The 19,264-nt window shown below is 45.0% G+C and overlaps 1 protein-coding gene across 2 annotated transcripts; it reads left to right on the top strand.

The window, feature by feature from the left end:
• The first annotated feature begins 5,991 nt into the window (after positions 1-5,991).
• On the top strand, positions 5,992-16,224 carry LOC119655683 (serine/threonine-protein phosphatase 4 regulatory subunit 2). 2 transcript variants are annotated; one of them, XM_038061684.1, is made up of 4 exons: positions 5,992-6,390; positions 6,448-6,636; positions 14,872-14,988; positions 15,043-16,224. In XM_038061684.1, the coding sequence occupies exons 1-4, from the start codon at positions 6,174-6,176 to the stop codon at positions 16,020-16,022; spliced, it is 1,503 nt and encodes a 500-aa protein (XP_037917612.1). In that variant the 5' UTR covers positions 5,992-6,173; the 3' UTR covers positions 16,023-16,224. The 2 variants fall into 2 exon arrangements, with proteins under 2 accessions (XP_037917612.1, XP_037917611.1); XM_038061683.1 differs by having other exon boundaries at positions 14,872-16,224.
• Positions 16,225-19,264: the final 3,040 nt, after the last annotated feature.

The raw sequence follows: 19,264 nt of genomic DNA, 5'->3' as shown, positions 1-19,264 counted from the left end.
CTTCATTGCGCGCTCCGAACCCCTTTCCCCCATGGCATCTGTTACCGTCTGCCTTTTCACCCACATGACCATTAAGGTCGCCGACAATGATATACTAAAATTTGGTAGTCCTCCTTAAAATCGCCTGCATGTGCTGATAATAACTATACGCAAAGAAAATCGTAAAGTCCTAGCTTAATGACACGAGAAAACCAAAAGCTTTTACTTAAAACCAATGCAACACTTTTTCTATCGTGTCAGTCGAGCTTATAAGACCCTGATGGAGTACGCACAGTTATAATGGGCAATAAGGAACGATATCCAGTGACGCGCTGCCTAGTTCAAGGTCCTTGCTCAGAACGCAGGGCAGTTCAGCTGCTCCAGTAGCTACTACGAACGACATCGTTTCTGAAGAACTTCTCAGCCTGCCTCGAACAACTTAATGCCTTCCAAAAAATTCCGAGCACCAACCTCACTGTTCCAACAGTATCCGTTTCACAAACCTAATAAAACGCTCTCACTACTCGCAAAACGGAATCGATCGATTTAAATTCCAACTCAAATTATCTTCAGCTTTTTACCCAAGCCAAATGTTCCTTTTCTCCTTGTAATGACTTAAATAAATTGGGATGGTCAAACGACCATCATGAGTGGCCGGAGATGACTTAGAGGGAAGAGCTATTCTAAAACCTAAAAGAAGTCGCCTAAATTAACCGTAAAGGTCTCCTGCAAATATTCAAGCTCCATGGAAGCGCTCCGTCGATACGTGCTTGCACGCCTCTGTGCTAGCCACACACTTTGAGCGCCTCGAATCCGCAGGATCCACGATAGATAACATTCTCGATCATTATTCCTTCTGCCTCAGATGTTCAGTGAGGCGCGGCCTCTGAGTTTTCCACCCATCCTTGACATCCTCAGATCATTATTTTGGATGATGTTCCTAAAAGGTGAGTTCTGCGGGCTAAGGAGGAGGAGAGAAGAATCTCGTAGGCTGCGCCTCACTGAACATCTGAGGCAGGACGAACAAGGATCTAGGTTATGATCTCTCGATCGCAGCACTCGGGCCCGGAGATTTACGGCTCCACGCGCGGTCGAGCCTTTTTTTAATTCCAAATTTAGCTCACCTGTGAATATATCGTTAGGTGCACGCGAATCCCCGCGTTTGTTTGTGTCTTTTTCCAGATCTGGTGCGGACCCACGCACCGGTAATGACAGATGAGTTTTTCCTGAATGAAACGTAAAGGATCGAAGTGATCGAAGGTATTATCATCTGGGGTATGAGCTAATACTTCCCTCATTTATTCAATGTTGATTGTAAGTTGCTTTTCACATTCAAGAGTAAGTTCCTTAATGCAAGTTGAGGGCAACATAACATTCCAAACTTGCTCTCGTATTTTTGGACAAAGTATTGTCCCGCATCATGGTCAACGGTGCAACAACCAGTAACTCCATACTTCCCGGTTTTGAGCCGAGATCCACCAATACGATATCCCTAAAAGCTGTCTGGCGTCGTAACCTAAGCCATCGCTCCATCTCAGGCAGGATCTGCCTTGTCTCCTTTTTCCACCATAGATATTGCCCTTATAGACTTTCCGGGCAGGATCATATTCACCCATACGGAATAGGTGTCCCGCCTACCGCAACTTGTTGAGCCGGATTTTATCCACAACCAGACGGTGATGGCATCGCTCAAAAATTTTATTGTTATAGAGGCTGCAGAATCGCTCATTCTCATGTAGGGGTTCAAAAATTCTTCGGAGGATTCTTCTCTCAAAAGCGGCCAAGAGTTTGCAATTTTTCTGGCTAAGAACCCAGATCTCGCGTCGCCTGCTCGATCTAGATGGAGGGACTGTACATCTCGGGTTGTTGTTCCGGTAATTCGATATCGTCAGCATAGGCCAGTAGTTGCGTGGACTTAAAGAGGATTGTGAAAAGGGCAACGGTCATTTTCCGAAAGTTTTTCCATCGCTTGCCGCAGAAAGAAAATCTAATCTGTTGCTGCTGATTCTGAGCGTACGGGGCTATCCGGCCTGGATATATAGCGAAGAATATCTTATAGATCGTACATAGCAACGTGATACCTCTATAATTGCTGCACTGCGTGATATCTCCCTTTTTATGTATGGGGCAGATAATGCCTCGTTGCCAGTCAACAGGTATTGATTCGCTGTCCCGCACCTTGAGCATCAATTGATGTAGCTGGTCACCTCCATATTTAACCAGTTTAGCAATAATTCCATCGACTCCTGGAGAATTAGGATTTTTAATAACATGAATTGAACGGACTGTTTCGTCCATGCTTGATGGCAGCAGCATTTGTTCGTCATCTTCAGTTGGCGATATTTTGGTTATTGGTTATTGGTTTAGCTCCGAGCACTCAGGCCATTATTAGGCCCATTGTACTATCCCCGTAAGTTACCTATTCAATGGCTTCCCGCCTACGGTGTTCGCAGGCTTCAGCAAATCTGAGAACATTGTCCAGAGGCAGAGAGTGTGCAGATTCTTCACTGAAGAAAACCTTGCCAAGGTGTCTTCGTCTGAGATCTGAGGATGCCGGGCAGCTGCATAAGAAGTGAAGGATCGTCTCCTCCTCCTCCTCACATTGGCTGCACACACCCGAAACCACTACCCCAATCTTTTCCATATGGTAGTTTAAGGGGCAGTGTCCCGTCAAAAGCCATATTAGGGTTTTCATGTCCCACTTCTTAAGGGACAACAAAAATGTCGCTCTACTGGCCCTAGGCTCCTTCACAAGGATTTTCGCTTGCCAACAAGAGTCCAAATTTCTCCACTCGGTTGCGTGAATCCTTGCAATTTCACCCTTCAGAGTAGACTTGACAGTAGATGGTCGGATTCCAAGAGCTGTTTCTGGCCTCACCATTGTGGATCCAGACCCTCGGCGAGCCAGTCTGTCAGCCTCCTCATTACCGGCGATGTTAGAGTGCCCCAGCACCCACATCAGGAATGTTTCGTTCAGTCGGCCAAGTTTCAGCAGCACCTGATGACAACTCCACACCAACTGGCTTGATATGTTGTTGCCATTTAGTGCTGATAATTCCGCCTGACTGTCGGAACAGATTCGAATGGTGCGACCCCTCCATTTTTGTCGCAGACATTCTTCTGCTGCCAATAAAATGGCATATATTTCCGCCTGGAATATGGTCGTCATTTTTCCGAGGGGTCGGGCCAGTTCTATAATCGGATTCTCCTCCATGACTGACCCGTCGGTGAAGATTATTAGGTCTGTAATCTGAAAAGACTCATGGCCACTTGTCGACCATTCTTCTCTTTCGGTGATTACGACAGTGTATGTCTTTTCAAAGACGAATCTGGAAACCATATGATCGGTCGGCATCAGGGCTACCGGATGTTTTTCAAGGAATTTCCAGATAGACGCATGCCCGTTGGATTGACCGCCTTTCCACGCCCCAATGGTATCGAGCCTATATGCGTCATTGGCCGCTTTCCGTTTCACCTTCAAGTGAATGGGGGGTAAATTTAGGATAGCTTCAAGTTCCGCAGTCGGCGTAGTACTCATTACTCCAGTAATACTTAGGCAACCAAGTCTCTGAATCTGCGTTAGCGGCTTCCTGCTGTTAGCAAAGTTTAGTCTTGGCCACCAGACGATGCATGCATACATCAAAATGGGTTTTATTATGGATGTATACATCCAGTATATCCGTTTAGGTGAAAGTCCCCAGGTCTTACCTATCGCATTCCTACAGCACCAGAGCAATCTGCAGGATTTCTGATATTGTTCCTGGATATGATGCTTCCACGTTAACTTGGAGTCGAAATGTACCCCTAAGTACTTGACTGTTTGTGCCAGCTGGATTTCCGCCCCTGCTAAGGTGGGTAGCGTATAGCTGCCCCACCTGACGTTCCTAGTGAACATAACTAGTCCAGTCTTCCTAGCGTTCACCGTGAGTCCATTGCGGAGGCACCAGCTGTGGATAACATGAGTTGCAGTCAAGCGGTCACATACTGTGTCCGCAAACTTGCCGGTAATTATTACGGCTAGTCCGTCCGCAAATGCCTGCGTGAAGACTTTTTGGCCTCCAGGAGCCACAGCAGGGTATCCATCACCAAGAGCCAGTGGAGAGAGAACCCCTCCCTGTGGGCAGCCTCTAAGACATCCTGCTTCAATAGACTTCTGGCCGACCGATATGCGGATTTTTCTCCACTCTAGCATGTGAACGATCCAACTGATAAGCAGCGGTTTGATTCCATGCTGTCTTGCCGCATCACAAATTGCCGCGAACGAGGCATAATTGAAGGCACCTTCGATGTCCATGAATGCGCTTAAGGCGTATTCTTTTTCGGACATCGCTTTCCAATTTTTGCCGTAAGTTCATGGAGTGCTGTCTCCGTGGATTTGCCTTTCTGGTAGGCGTGTTGCCTATAGTGAAGTGGCCACTTAGGAATGTGTGTATCCCTTAAGAACCGATCTACTAGTCTTTCTACTGCAGAGTTGTATCTATGGAAAGAGTTAAATGCCCATTTCACTCGCTCCAGTGGTACTACTTTGCATGCCGGATTCCAGTCTCTCGGTTGAGGGCTGTATGCACCTGTTGGCCCCGAGATTAGATTTTGGATGCTGCCTGGGAAGTGTACTTCATGCAAATGATTTTCCGTTTCTTCTTCGCTTTCTGTAGTTCCCATTCTGTAAACGTAAATAAGCCAGTTTCTGGCTACGTTCTTTGACCAGAATCCGCTTCAGCTTTGAGGTTGTCGCAAAAGCGTCTCCAAGATGATCGTTTAGCCGATCTTATGCTCTTCTTTAGAGCCTTCTGTGCCTCTTTATAGCGATTCCAGCTAGTGCTTGATTCACCCTTCAGAGCACGATTAAGGAGCATCCTTGTCGTTCTCCTCTGTTTCGCCAAATTCGAGTTCCAACATGGTGTTTTAACCCTCTTTGACATCTTGAGTGGACAGCTTTCTTCGAAAGCTTCCCTCATGCTAGTTGTGATCATCTGGGTTGTCTTCTCAATTCCAGCAATGGATTTGATGTGCTTCCCAGGGATCGTGACTCGGCCGCTTTGACTGCGGTTACTGTGGCATCCATTTCCCCCTTATAGGTATTGCGGAGTGTTGTGTTGTGGATGGCTTCAGTGTTAACTCTCACCTGATTGTCGACCCCAGAACATTATGCAAAGGAGATAGTGATCTGAGTTTTCGAAAAAATGGGGCAAAAAGAGATCGGAAGAATTCGAGCGAAAAAAATTCCACTTTTTTCATATACAGACAAGGACAATTCTCCGAAGCTTCTACGGGGAACACCTACCAATGTACAACCACAATGGCATATATTTCCAGAAAGGTAATCAGTCGCAAGGTAAAATCCAGAAAAATGTACAGAAATTATGAATCTTGTGATAAACAAATACTAAAATCGATAATGAGATAATGAGAAGCAGTCGAAGTCCCATCGCAGGCCTGCGAATGATGATAGAAAAACTGATTGCATGGAATTGATAATGCAAGCATTTGGTGCAGACATAGTGCTTAGTAACTACACAAGGCTGTAAAACATATCGAAGAAGGAAGCAATAATAAATAATATAATAAAATAAAATCTTTGGTTCAATTAATAGATTATTTATTCATATTTTTTCCGTTTTACTGTACATTCCGACCGAAATCATTTTGAAATCGGGGAACTCCCTTAAAGTCACTGATTTTCGAAACCAACGTCCATATTTTCCTTAATCAGGATAATGTGAAATTGGCTGAAACACAATTCGAAGTGCGGATTTTTTCAATTAACCTAAATTATTACAACGATAGAAACGTTAGTTCAGAACATAACGACAAAGCCAATGTGATTAGTATTATCAAATAAATGTATTAAATTTATTCAGTTATGAAATATTTACGAATCACAGTTGATAATATGCAGGCGAACATCGAAAACTGAAATTCAATAGTTAGGTTCCAAACCAGAACGTCTCTTCTACAAAATCTCCCTCAGCTCTAGTACAACCCGAATGTTTTCCAACTGACAGCCGACTACGTTCTCGTTATCATACACAACTTCACGCACGTCTCATTTTGTTTGTGGCTTCTTGCGATCCGTTCGAACGAAAACAGGATTTCATTGTTTTGTCTGTTGCGTTGCCATCTAGTTAGCCGGGCCGGACGAAAATTGAGCGCGACAAGCGGTTAGCCAGGTACTCTAATTCACGATTGCGTAAATGCTGATAATGGAGAATAGCGAGGAGGTGCTGCAGATCCTGGAGCGGTTCACCAAACTCAAGCCGAAGGACATACCCAAGGAATTGGACGACTATTTGGGTTATGTCGCCAAGACCGGCGACACGGTCTATCGCTGGTCGCATGTGAAGTACCTCTTCCGCGAAAAGTTGATTCGTGTCATCAAAGACTTCCACGAAACTACGCCAAGTATCGAAGGTAAACATTGGGTTCCGATTGGACCGGAAGGCGACAGTAATGGGTTGTTTCTTGCAGATTTACCTCAGTACCCGAACGTGGACCCATTCAATTACGAGAGCATGAAGTCGGCGCTCCTTGAACGCTTGGAGCTGTTCAGCGCGGCTCCGTTCACAGTGCAGAGGTTATGTGAGCTACTAACCGACCCTCGGAAGCAATACAGCCGAATCGACAAGTTCATGAGGGCTCTGGAGAAGAATATTCTGGGTAAGTGTGTTTGGAAACAGAGAAATTGGCTCAGAACTGACCTTTAAGGAGAAATGCTCCGGTTATATATCCATACATTCATCATAGATTGACCTATGCCGGCGAATCTGAGCCAGGTTCAATGCCCCTCATAGGCCTATTTCAGCCAAATTATGTCAGGTTATATCCAAGCTTTTCGTCATCACTTGAATGGAATATGACTCTGTTGAAACTTCGTCATTAAGCAGTCCGAGGAAAACTTAGCGGAGGACCGAATGGGGTCCTATCAGTACCCCTGACTTAGCTAAGCATCACATAACGATAAGGCACAGATCGGTGAAAATTTCGTACATGTACCGGCAAACTCGACGCCAACATCAGTTGAACCCTGACCGTAAAAGCGTTGCACATAAAAGTTATATGATGGACACGTCGCTCACTACCTAGACGGCCTGCATAACTGCATTTTAGACAGGACAGTGAAAGCGAATTTAGCGCTGTTAATGCGTCGAGCAGCATTTAATTCGTCCACAGAAATCATGCTTCCTAGATATGCAAATTGATCGACGCCTTCGATGTTCTGCCCATTAATTCAGATAGGAAGAGTGGGGTGACCCGTCAGACGGAGAACTTTTATGTGTTTATCTTCAGTCCGCCTCGGAAGGTGCCAACTTCCATTGAACTCCTTAACACTACACTGAACTTCTCAGGATTATCGCCCATTTTCGGAGCTCGAGCGAGTCACGTTTGCTATTATTCGCAACGGCCAATAGGCATTCAACCCCTTTTATTCATTGATCCGCCTCCACCATTTCGTAGTCAGTTAAATTTTGTGATGTCCCTTCGGGAGGTGGCCGAAGACCTGCGTAGCACAGGAGAAAAGAGCGCCTTTTATGGTGGCTCAATGTTCAGCGATGTTCTCGGACGTGTTACTCAAGATTTCTGCCGTATCAACAAAGCGAGCGGCAGTTGGATCACATAAGCGGTTGATCTTCAACTTGGGAAGTCACCGATCCCCAATCCTGCTAGTAGTGGCGGAGGCACCATGCAAGCGAAGGCAAGTGGCCATCAGATGGGATTACTGACCACGCCGATGCCTTATTTGTTACGCACACCCGGATGACAACTAATAAATTTATTGCAGATCGCAAAGTGGTCAATCTGATTTGCTCATACAGTGCCGGTCAGTTGAAACCCAACTGATCTTATGGTGAGCTTTGTGTTCTACCCATGTGTCACCTATGACGTGGCGGTGAAAGTTGTAGAAATTCACAAACCTCTCATCATTATTGTTACGGCACCAAATCGTCCAGGAAGGTGTTATCGGATAAGGGAATGCTCGGCAGCTGCATACGAATATGCACTTATTCACATTCGGAGGTGTGTGCACATGGGTATGTTTATGCACAGGTCGGGTAGGTGGGACGAAAACCCCCGTGGACAAAAATTACTATGGGAAGGTCATCCAGAATATAAACCAATCTGGATGAAAATAGATGGTGGCTCGGAACCCCAGTACTGGCGACTTTTGGGATTGGCCAACTTGGCTACCGACGACGAGGAGGTGTTTTCACTGAGCACGCCGTTCCCTCCCATAGCAAAAGCGCAAAAGGATGCGCACAAGGGAAAACGGTAAGCGTTAAAAGCTTTAATAATACCAACCCCATCCAGACGTAAGGAGGCTCCACAGGATCGAGAACCGGATCCATTCAGGAGAAGCCAAACAATGATGAGATCTCCTTCAATTTCCAAGGCAGTGAAAGACTCAAACCAACGGAGCATAGTTAACGTCCCAAAATTCACGGAAAGAAGAATGGAGGTCATCATCATCAACGGCGCAACAACCGGTATTCGGTCTAAGCCTGCCTTAATAAGCAACTCCAGACACCTCAGTTTTGCGCCGAGGTCCACCAATTCGATATCCCTAAAAGCTGTCCGCGTCCTGAACTAGGCCATCGCTCGATTTCAGCCAGGGTCTGCCTCGTCTTCTTTTTCTAAAATAGATATTGCCCTTATAGACTTTCCGGGCTGAATCATCCTCATCCATACGGATTAAGTGACCCGCCCACCGTAACCTATTGAGCCGGATTTTATCCACAACCGAAGGGTCATGGTATCGCTCATAGCTTTCGTTATTGTGTAGGCTACAGAATCGTCCATCCTCATGTAAGGGGCCAAAAATTCTTCGGAGGATTCTCCTCTCGAACGCGGCCAAGAGTTCGCAATTTTTCTTGCTAAGAACCCAAGTTTCCGAGGAATACATGAAGACTGGCAAGATCATTGTCTTGTACAGTAAGAGCTTTGACCCTATGGTGAGACGTTTCGAGCGGAACAGTTTTTGTAAGCTGAAATAGGCTTTGTTGGCTGCCATCAACTGTGCGCGGATTTCGTACCTCTTGCATTTACCTCAGCGTCACGGATCACTTTCTCGAGGGCCAGGTTAAAGAGGACGCATGATAGGGCATCCCCTTGTCGTAGACCGTTGTTGATGTCGAATGGTCTTGAGAGTGATCCTGTTGCTTTTATCTGGCCTCGCACATTGGTCAGGGTCAGCCTAGTCAGTCTTATAAGTTTCGTCGGGATACCGAATTCTCTCATGGCCGTGTACAGTTTTACCCTGGCTATGCTATCATCACCGGCTTTAAAGTCGATGAATAGATGGTGCAACTGGTGTCCATATTCCAACAGTTTTTCCATCGTTTGCCGCAGAGAGAAAATCTGATCTGTTGCTGATTTGCCTCTTTGGTATGGGTCAATGATGTTCTGGGCGTATGGGGCTATTTGGCCTAGCAAGATAGAAGAGAATATCTTATAAATGGTACTCAGCAAGCTGATACCTCTATAATTGTGCATTCTGTGATATCTCCCTTTTTATGTATGAGACAGATAATGCCTGTTTGCCAGTCGTCAGGCATGACTCACTGTCCCACACCTTGAGCACAAGTTGATGAACCACTTGGTGTAATTGGTCGCCTCCATATTTAACTAATTCGGCTGTAATTCTATCGGCTCCTGGCGACTTATGGGTCTTAAGCCGGTGAATTGCATGGACTTTTTCTTCTATTCTTGGTGGTGACAGCATCATTCCGTCGTCTTCAGTTGGCGGGACCTCCAACTCGCCGATGCTCTGGTTGTTCAGTAGTTCATCAAAGTACTCAACCCATCGCTCCAATATGCCCATTCTGCCGGAAATCAGATTTCCCTCTTTGTCTCGGCAGGATGAGCATCGACGTATATAAGGCTCCATCTTGCTGACTTCTTGGTAAAACTTCCACGCCTGGCGCGGTTGCTCCCTGTACTTTTCGAGTTCATAGACCCGTTGGTTTTCCCAGGCTTCCTTTTTCCGTCCGTCAAGTTGCTTCTCCGGTCGGTGGAGTTCGTGATAAATCTCTGCTCATGCCCACGTTCTTTGAGAATGCAATATTACTCGGTATGCAGCATTCTTCCGTTCCGCAGCTAGCTTACAATCATCGTCGAATCAGTCGTTCCGACTTATCTTGTGGCTATTTATGATAACGTTCTTCAGGTTGTTGTGAAGATCATTTATTGATGTTTGATCCTCAAGAGGTTGGCGGGTGGCGGCGTTCAATCAGCACGTGGTCAATTTGGTTGAAAGTGGTCCCGTCTGGAGAGGCCCAGGTATGTTTGTGGACCGCTTTCTGTGAAAACCAGATATTTTCATAACGTGTGATACTTCTAATTGAATAACCCGCAGTCCATTATCATTGGTATCCTTATGTAGGCTATGTGAGTAGAGTGATCGTCTGAATACGGGCTCCGTCCCTACTTGACTGCTAAAATCTCCAAGGCTTCCAGGGTCCGCTCAAATACTTTGTAGAAGGGGGCGTGGACGTTAATCAGGCTTATACAGTAGAATCCGTTGATTATGACTTCGTTTACAGCGGCTAACCGTTTTTAGCGACGTGAATGGAAACTCAAGTTACGTTTCATATAAACGTACTACGTATCCGCATATTACGACTTTGGTTTAAGCGGCCAACTGCTTTTAGCGACCTAAGTTTTTAATAATCATCCAGTTAGAACGAGGCGCATGGTTCGTTCGTTTACAATATGTTACGTACGCAGCACATATGGCCTCACGGTGGGCGCCAACTCTGTTGCGATGAGAGTAGGATGTTGCCTTTGCACCAACACGGTCAGCAAGGCTGTTAACCAACCAAATCAATATGCCTGTGATCCGAGAGCGTGATATCGTTTCATACTCCCCACTCTCTGATAAGAACCGCAAAGTTAGGGGATACCACCTTGATGTTGATGACCTCTTGCCTGACCATTCGGTTCTTAATAGATACTCGGTCCTCTCGCGTTTATATTTGAACTTTCCCAGCATCTATGGTATGCGTTAAAATTATATCCTGCTATTATTCCCATGCCTTTACTTTTAGCATATTGGTTAGCTCTGATGAATATTCCACCGGGAACTTTGTCTATGTTATAAAGGAAATAAACAGAGGACCATAGGATCTCCTTATCTCCCTGGTGGCTTTTTATGGTCAATTTGATCGTTGTGGTGCCGCCATCACATAGGTCGTTAACCAAGATATGTTAGAGGTCTTTTGAAACCACCATGCAGAAGCGGGGTCTATTACTTCTATTGGCATACAGCAAGTCAGCAATGTACGTCAGCATGTCGGAGGTTTAAGCCCCTAATTTTTTTATGGGGCCAACAACCTATGGTTCTTGTATGAGGTATATACATGTCTTGTAGCTATTGATCTGACGATTGATAAGTGCGGTCGCTGCTTTACAATGCTGCGAATTTATCTGAGAGATATGGCACCTCATCTACGGTTCAGATGAAGATGCCGTGGGCTGCACGTCCCCTCGATGGTTTTAGGAGCCGACACTTGTAATGTGACGGACCCAAGACAATAGAATAGCTGGAAGGGCCGCTTGTTTCCCAACCTTCTTAATATCCGGTTCAGAGGAAAGTTCCCGGCCTATCCGCTCTTCCCTCTGCTTTGCTATTTAATAGCATGAAGGTGGAGGTGTTGAGGTTGTTCTGGACTCCAAGTTGTTACAGGACCCTAGCATCATTATGCTCCTCTTCTGGAAACCAGAAAAGGCACTTCCTAAACGATGGTAGCTCGGAAACCCTCTTCAGGGTCAGTCGCGCACCCTCCCCACGTTGTTGAAGAAGGAACAGTACTCTTTAAGCCAACCGTTCCTGCTTTCGCCGGCAAAGTTTATCCGTAACATTTTACGGTATACACCTACCGACTCAAAGCGTAGTGTAATATCCCTTGCAAGGATGCAGTCCTTGTAGCTAGAAGGAGTTTCCTCCTAAGCTACTCACACCGCTCTGTATCGTAATCAGAAGGATTGGTATCATCATACAAGGCCCATTCATCGGCTTCGATACCCTTGCCTGCAAAAGAAAACTTAGCCGTTGCCGGCCGAGCCTTCTTTGTAGCCATTTGAGCCGAATAGTTCTCAGAGGACCGCTGCGGTTTTGATTTTCCCTTAGCCGCAGATGCCCCAGACGATCATTTGTTGTGTTTTGCCCGAAGGCGGTTTGCCTGGAGGCATTGTTTGGCCCGAAGGGTGTTTGGCCGGAGGCAGTTTCCTGCCCGAAGACAGACGCTTACCGGTAGGTAAGACTTTAACTTGAGCAAGTAGCGCCGATTGGAGCCTGAGGTCAGGAATGCTGCCAGAAGAGGACTGTTCCGGTTCGTCGTCAAGGACTGGGTCCCAATAGGGTTGGTTGCCACTTGAACAAGTGGCGAATCTGAGTCTAGACTCAGGTTCTCCGTCGAAGAACTTAGGGTTGGCCCTTCGCTCAGGGTTGGATCGTCATGATCAAAGTGCTGCCGAATTCTTTTGTTTTTGTTTTTTAAGTTTTTAGTTTCTTCATATTTGACTGCCATAGCCTTTGTTTTGCCGGGGACAATAAATCGATTTCGGCAGAGCCCCTTTTTGTCGAGTCAAGGCAAGTTGAAACTGGGGCTCGCCTGGTACCCAGAGTTCATCATTCACGGCTTTAAAAAGAACTTCTCTGTTTGGGGTATCCTACCCGTCGATGTTTCTTATCTATAACAAAGCAGAGCCTTCTATGATATGTGTATCCTCTTTAAACTTTGTACTGGATTGGTGGACTACTCCGCCTCTGGTGACATTATCTATCACACGGTTTCGTATATCACGCATAAGAGAGAAATGTAATGATGCCGCCTAGTGACAACGATAAGAGCAATTGCCAGATCTTCCCTCCCAGGCGTTTCAACAAATGTATTCTGCTAGATCTTCCAGAAGTGAGCGTTAATTTGAAGTTTTAATGTTCTAAGCTAATTTCTTATTTATTCGATCACCGAGAATGCTCCAATTACTTATTGTACATAAAAATAGATAAAAAAATTACGATGTGTTAATAACTCTATTTTTGTGAGTGGCTAGAGATGAAGCCAGGGTAGCAAGCTGCAAACGGTCATAATCCCGTAACATTCTGGACAAGGAGGAGTTGAAGTAGCTCAAGAGTTTCGCGAAAGAAACCTCAAAACATGAAGGTTACGAATATTGTGTGGTCTGACGCGGGAATGTATTTCGGAGACTACGGAGCTATCCGTCAAGCCATTACAAAGTTTGAAAATGACACATGTGTCAGTCAAAGATCCACGGATGACTGAGTAATGGAAATCTATGCATTGATAGGAGAAACAAAAGGTAAAGCCAGATATTTTAGAAGCCCGGATGAGTACATCGACATAATGAAAATTAAATCGGAGTTTGCTATCAAAGGTCACATCTAGGTCCTTGTAAGAGCGAATCACGGTTAATTGCTGACCATCAAGATAATAAACGGGTGTCGGGGGAGAGCTTCATAGTGAATAGCATTTCTTCATAATGAGTGGCAAATTGTTCCGAACGCACCATCGAAATAATGTATCAAGGTTTGATTGAATGCTGCACTGATCAGTAGATGAGCCAAGAAAATAAACAAATTTTAAATCGTTCGCATATAAAAGGCTAGAACAGGTAAACAAGGAAGTTCATTAACGAAAAATGGTCCGAAGGTGAACCTTTGGGGTACTCCCGATGAGGGGAAAATGGAGATGAGATACAACATTGAAGAAGACACGATTTACTCTACCATCTAAGTAAGATCTTAACCAGGAGAGAATACTTGCAGAGAATCCATACGATGGTGAGAAGCAAGGAGTGGTCAATGGAGTCGAAAGCTTTGGAGAAGGCAGTATAGATTGTATGGACATCGTCTCTTGTATTTAGTGACGTCGCGACAAAATTGGTCAACGAGGAAAGGATAGATATAGACCGGTTGTTTCCGGCTCGGGGATGGTCACCTTTTTTTGTGTAAGAGGATAATACGAGCTTTCTTTCATATATCCGGAAAAATATCTTCGGATAAAGCTCTTGTTATAAACGGTAGTAAGGGGAAGATGAAGGAAGAGATTCGATATACCATCGGGACCGCAACCGCTGCAAACGTCGACATTTTCAAGAAGGATTTCGACAATTGAGGGATATCAGATATGTCGGAAGAGAGGTAAGTTGAATGGTTAAGAGTAAAAACTGAGGAGAAATGATCCCGAAGAAATTCACAAGCTGATTTAGAGGAATAAGAAGTATGATCCAGCGGGAGAAGTGGGCGAAGAACGTAAATTGCGGAGTCTGATAAGAAGAGTTTGAATTCCCGTCGCTCGAGTGAGCCTTTGATGCTATTTAAATAAATATTGTGTATCAGAAATGCAGTATTTCTGATCAGAATGGGATGAACCATTTGTCAGGAATGTTGGTCAATATTAAATCGAGAATTCGGTTATTGTGAGAGCGATTGACATTGAATTAATAGGCGGAATAAGAATTTACGAACGCGGGGAGAGCTTAGCACGGGGGGAGTAATTATTAGGGTGGATAAGAAGACCGGGGGAATCTGGCCAGGGGGCTCTGACAACATTCATTGTCACTACACTGTTTGAGCGCTGAATTTTCACGAAGTTACATGGTTTTCTATCTACGACCCTGGCTAGCCTTTATAGTTCCCATTCGTAGTTTTCTTGTGAAATATTATTTGGAGCGGACAGTTTTTCTCTTATTTTCAATATTTTGCAAAGCGAAATCAATACATCCTTTTTTGTCCCTTTATCATTTGTTTTCGTAAGTTTGGCTTCCTAACTCCTAGTCCAAATTACAGCATGCACTCACCTTGGATGGATTTAGATCTTATATGACTCTGTCTTCTGATTCTAGAATTATTTTTTTCTAATCTTCTATTTGCAGTTGTGAGCACTGTAGAACCTGGCCGAAAACCTGTTGAAAGCGAAAATGGCGATTCATTGGATTCCGTTGTAAATGGAGATTTATCTTTAGATGTCAACGTAGAAATTGACATGGAAGGTGAATCTATTTTTAGTGTTGAAACAAGCGCTAATCCCAATACAAATAAATCAGAAACTGCAGAGCAGAATCCCACCGAGACTGAAACGAAAAAGGACAGTATAGAAGACAACGAGAACGAAGACAAAAAGAAGGAGAGCGAGCAATTGGAGACAAAGAACACAGAAACTGCAACAGATGGCGAAGTCGAAGCAGATGTCAGAGAGGAGAAATCATCAACTGAACTTAGCGCGCAGGATGTCAAGGAGTCTGAAAACTTGAGTGATGGAGAACAACAAACAGATGAAGGCAAACCGACTGAAGAAGTAGCTGAATCTCCGAAAGATGTGGACCCAACTCCAAAGGAGAAGGAAACAGAAACTTCGGAGGATTCAACGGACTCAAATAAATTAGTTGCACCTGAAAGTGATGAAGCAAATAATTCGGAAATTAAGCCTGCGTCACCCATTGCAACAACTGAACAGACTGATCGTGAAGAAGAACACAAACCTGAAATCGTGGAAAATGAGACCACATCGCCTACAACAGATCCTAAGGAACAAGAAACTGCAGAACCACAGAAGGAAGAGCAACCTGAACCTGAATCCAGTGTACCTCCAGAACAGGCACCGAGCACAGAAACTAACACTCCAATCCAAGAAGAAGATAAAACGACCGAGAATCCTTGCGAATTCGAGCCACAATCAAGTGGAGTCATAGACGAAACAGCTCCATCCGTGGAAAATGTTGAACTCAAATCAAATAAGGCTCAAGAACAGATGGCCATTGAAGAAACGACCACAACTTCTCCAGTGGAACCGCCATGCACTGCAATACTCCAACCGATAACAGAAGCCACCGTTCCACAGACGATACCTGATCAGCCAATGGATGAAAACTTAGAAACTCCACCTCAGCCAGAAATCGCTCCGATTGTCGATGAAGTTGTTATGCAGTCGGAAACTGAAATGGCGACAGATACCGATGTAGGGAAAGGGGAGGCTGCCGTTATGGATATTGATGACACTAGTCAGGAGGAAGCAATGGACCAATAAGAGTAAGAAACGTACGGTATAGACAGTTAATACGCATCTAATCTAGATTAAGATTTACCATAGCCTCCGATTTTCATTGTTAAAGTCTACAGTCAAAGGTTTAAGTTGTTATTTTCTGCGCAAAAGTTTAAATTGTTTTAAACGGTCAGAGACAAACTCCAAATATTGTGTACAAGAGAAATAGATTCGAAACTTCCAATTATTTTCGCTCTTAATATTTTTTTTTGTGTTAGGTATAATTAACGGTTTAATATAAATAAATAAAAATTATGAGGAAATTGAAGAAATGTCTTTCAATTGAATTTTTGGTTTAGAAGTGATGATAGAAATCTGTTTCTTGTTAAAGGAATAAAGTGCAAAGTCCGATCATGGCGAGTGAGTCAAATGCCTGTCCCGTTCTCAGGATATTCCTTAACTGTTAGAAGGGAGAAATCTTACAAAGATTCGCCGACTCACATCTTTAATACGCTGTCCGCCGTGGCGGAAACGTTTGTGGAGGCGCACTAACTATGGTAAGAAATGAAGCATGCTTTTTTAATCAGGACTCTCGAAATGTAGTGATTATGGTTCCAGTAATCGATATGCAACATTTTTTGGTGACAATTTCGCCAATGTCTAATGCATCATGGACGTAAGGATGAATATAGAGGCACCACTGGGCATACCCAGAAAACGGTTGATACTCCTGATGATCGGCGGAATAGGTCTCTGGGGAGGAGTAAGTGGGCAGAAAAATTATATTAAAGTTTAGCGCGAAATGACGAGCACATGGGTGATATAAGAACTTTTGTACCGCTTACACAATGGCGAATATTTCATTGTCGATTTGTCAGTATTCCTTTTCTGTTAGGTTCATGGTACGGTTGGCGCGGAAAAATCAGTCATGCTTGCCATTTTTTTAATTTCTCTGGACACATCGCAATCAGACCCACCTTGCTAGCTTCCATAGTCAGAAAAGTGGAAAATCTCTCTCACCCTCAAAACTTGCTATGAAATCAGGATACTCTGGAAGTCCTCACACGCCTCGTTAGTCTTTCTCCTCTGGCGGAAAATGTCTCTCTGCAGCAGCCTTTATTGCGGTCGGGTTTTCACGAATAAGTCTTTTGTTTTTCTGAGAAATAGTTATAATTCTTCATGAAACGTTGAATCCGGACGTTGCGAGAGTGTCTTTGGCAAGTCTGTCTGATTTGCGTATACGTTGCACCTTCGTTCGGTAGCCTATGAGTTCGACGGAGGAGGTGGCGAAGTTTAGTTGTTCAGTTTTATTGCATGGGCGATGCCAAGTAAATGCAGGTGTGGCGACACATCGGAGGCATGAACCACGACCGCATTGCAGTGGTGAATTCGTCTCCGCCGACGCACTGTACTGCCGCCGCAGCTGGCGACTTGGCACTAGGCCGTCGCGCGAACTCCTCTTCCTCTAGACCAGACCGCCAGCGCGAACTGGAAATTCTGTAGAATCCCCGATCCGTTAACGATATGCTAGTGTCCGTTTTCACGCGCACACACAATGTCCGTGCACAAAACAAACGCCCGAATTTGAAAAAATCATCCCAATTTGCCAGTCCTATCTAAGAACGAAAGGTCAAAGGGGTGACCCCGTTGCAGCTAACGGAATGTTTTGCGCAAGAGAGGACCATAACAGTCAACGTGAAGTTTTCTGCTTTTCTTGTCTTCAAATTTTTGGGTGCCATAGTTCGTCAAAAACCAAAGTGAGAGTTTTGTAATATGGGTATTCCGTTTGCACTGTTGGTCCAGTTCCAAAGACGTTCAATAGAATAGATCGTGAGGCAAATACATCAAAGTTAGCGAATATCATAAATGTTACAACAAATGCAGCTCAAGTGCAGTCACAAAAAGCTATCATCAGCGCACAACAAACCAACAATCCACTAATAGCACATCGGCAAGCAGTGGCGAAACAATTTTAGCGAATTCCGCAAATTGCGAGCAATATCGACGACGAAACTCAAGAGAATTGGCTCCAGTAAATCGATAACGCCAGTTCAACCGATTCATCCACGGCAACGTCCACGAAAATGCGCCGCCCACCCCAGCCCCCAGCGAAGGACGCAACAAGGGCTGGAATGCCCGATGAGAGGAGGACTCGCAAAGTGATGCAGCACCTGCAACGGAGACAAGAACCCAGACAGTACCACGCAGTGCGGAAACAACCGCGCCTCCCGATGAGAACACTACGAGTACCAAACGGATCGCAGACAGCCCATTGCAGAGCGAACTGGGAAAAAACAAAAGGAGGAAGGGACATCTGAAGGAGATTTCGCTCAGGTACTCTCCAGGGCTCAAAAGAAGAAGACGAAGAGGGACAAGGGACTACAATACGCCACGTAATTAGAAAAACTGCTTAAAATTAAGGCGGACACGAAGGATGGAGCACCAAAGGAGGACTAGAGCACCAGCTCTACTAATTAAGCCGACGGAAGAAAAAACTTTTGCGGAAGTCCTTAGTGAAATCCGTTACAAGATCAAACCCGAAGATAGCGGAGCAGAAGTGTCTTCCATTCGTAAAACGAAGGGTGGTGGAGTCGAACTAGGCCCGAGGATAACAAATAAAGTTATGTTCTGTGAAGGAGTCAACAGGCTTTTGGGAGGTTAAGCTTTGGTTTCCAGCCTGTAAATCCGAGACCTTGAGTGCCTCACAGAAAAGAACGAGGTAGAAGAGGCCATCAAAAGCGAATGCCCGGAGGTAACCAATGTACAGATTGGTATCACCTCTGCGAACTCCCGAGGCCAAAAACTCGCTGTGGTGGAAGTCGCCGAGCAATACGCGAGGAAGCTTCTAAACAGCGGGAAAATCAGGATTGGTTGGGTAGTGTGAACCTGAGTGGGAACCTGACAGAAGGGCAACATGTTGTAAATGCAGTCAGTCAGGCTATAAAGCGAACACCTGCAATGAAAAAAAGCTGCGACCTATGCAGGGACCATGGCATGTCTGATGAGAACGTTGCGCATACTGCGGACTCAGGGCGATGTCCAGTCTTCAGAGCAGGATTAGATAGAACTAGGATGCGGTCAACATGGTTCACATCCTATAAATTAATATGCACCGGAGTGCAACCGCTCACGAGTTACAAGCAACGTTCCGGCACCCAGGCTGCGAACGAAGCATTCCAGGCGTAACCTTCGCGTCGGAGTCACTGGTGCCGCTTGTAGACGGGTGGGGAGTTGTGGAAGACTTCTCGGCAAGCACCCATCAGTAAATTCCCTTCAAACTTGTGGAC

This window comes from Hermetia illucens, chromosome 4 (assembly GCF_905115235.1).
Source record: "Hermetia illucens chromosome 4, iHerIll2.2.curated.20191125, whole genome shotgun sequence".
Lineage (NCBI taxonomy): Eukaryota > Metazoa > Arthropoda > Insecta > Diptera > Stratiomyidae > Hermetia > Hermetia illucens.
Note: the sequence above shows the minus strand (reverse complement) of the source record. Positions and strands in the feature narration are given on the sequence as shown.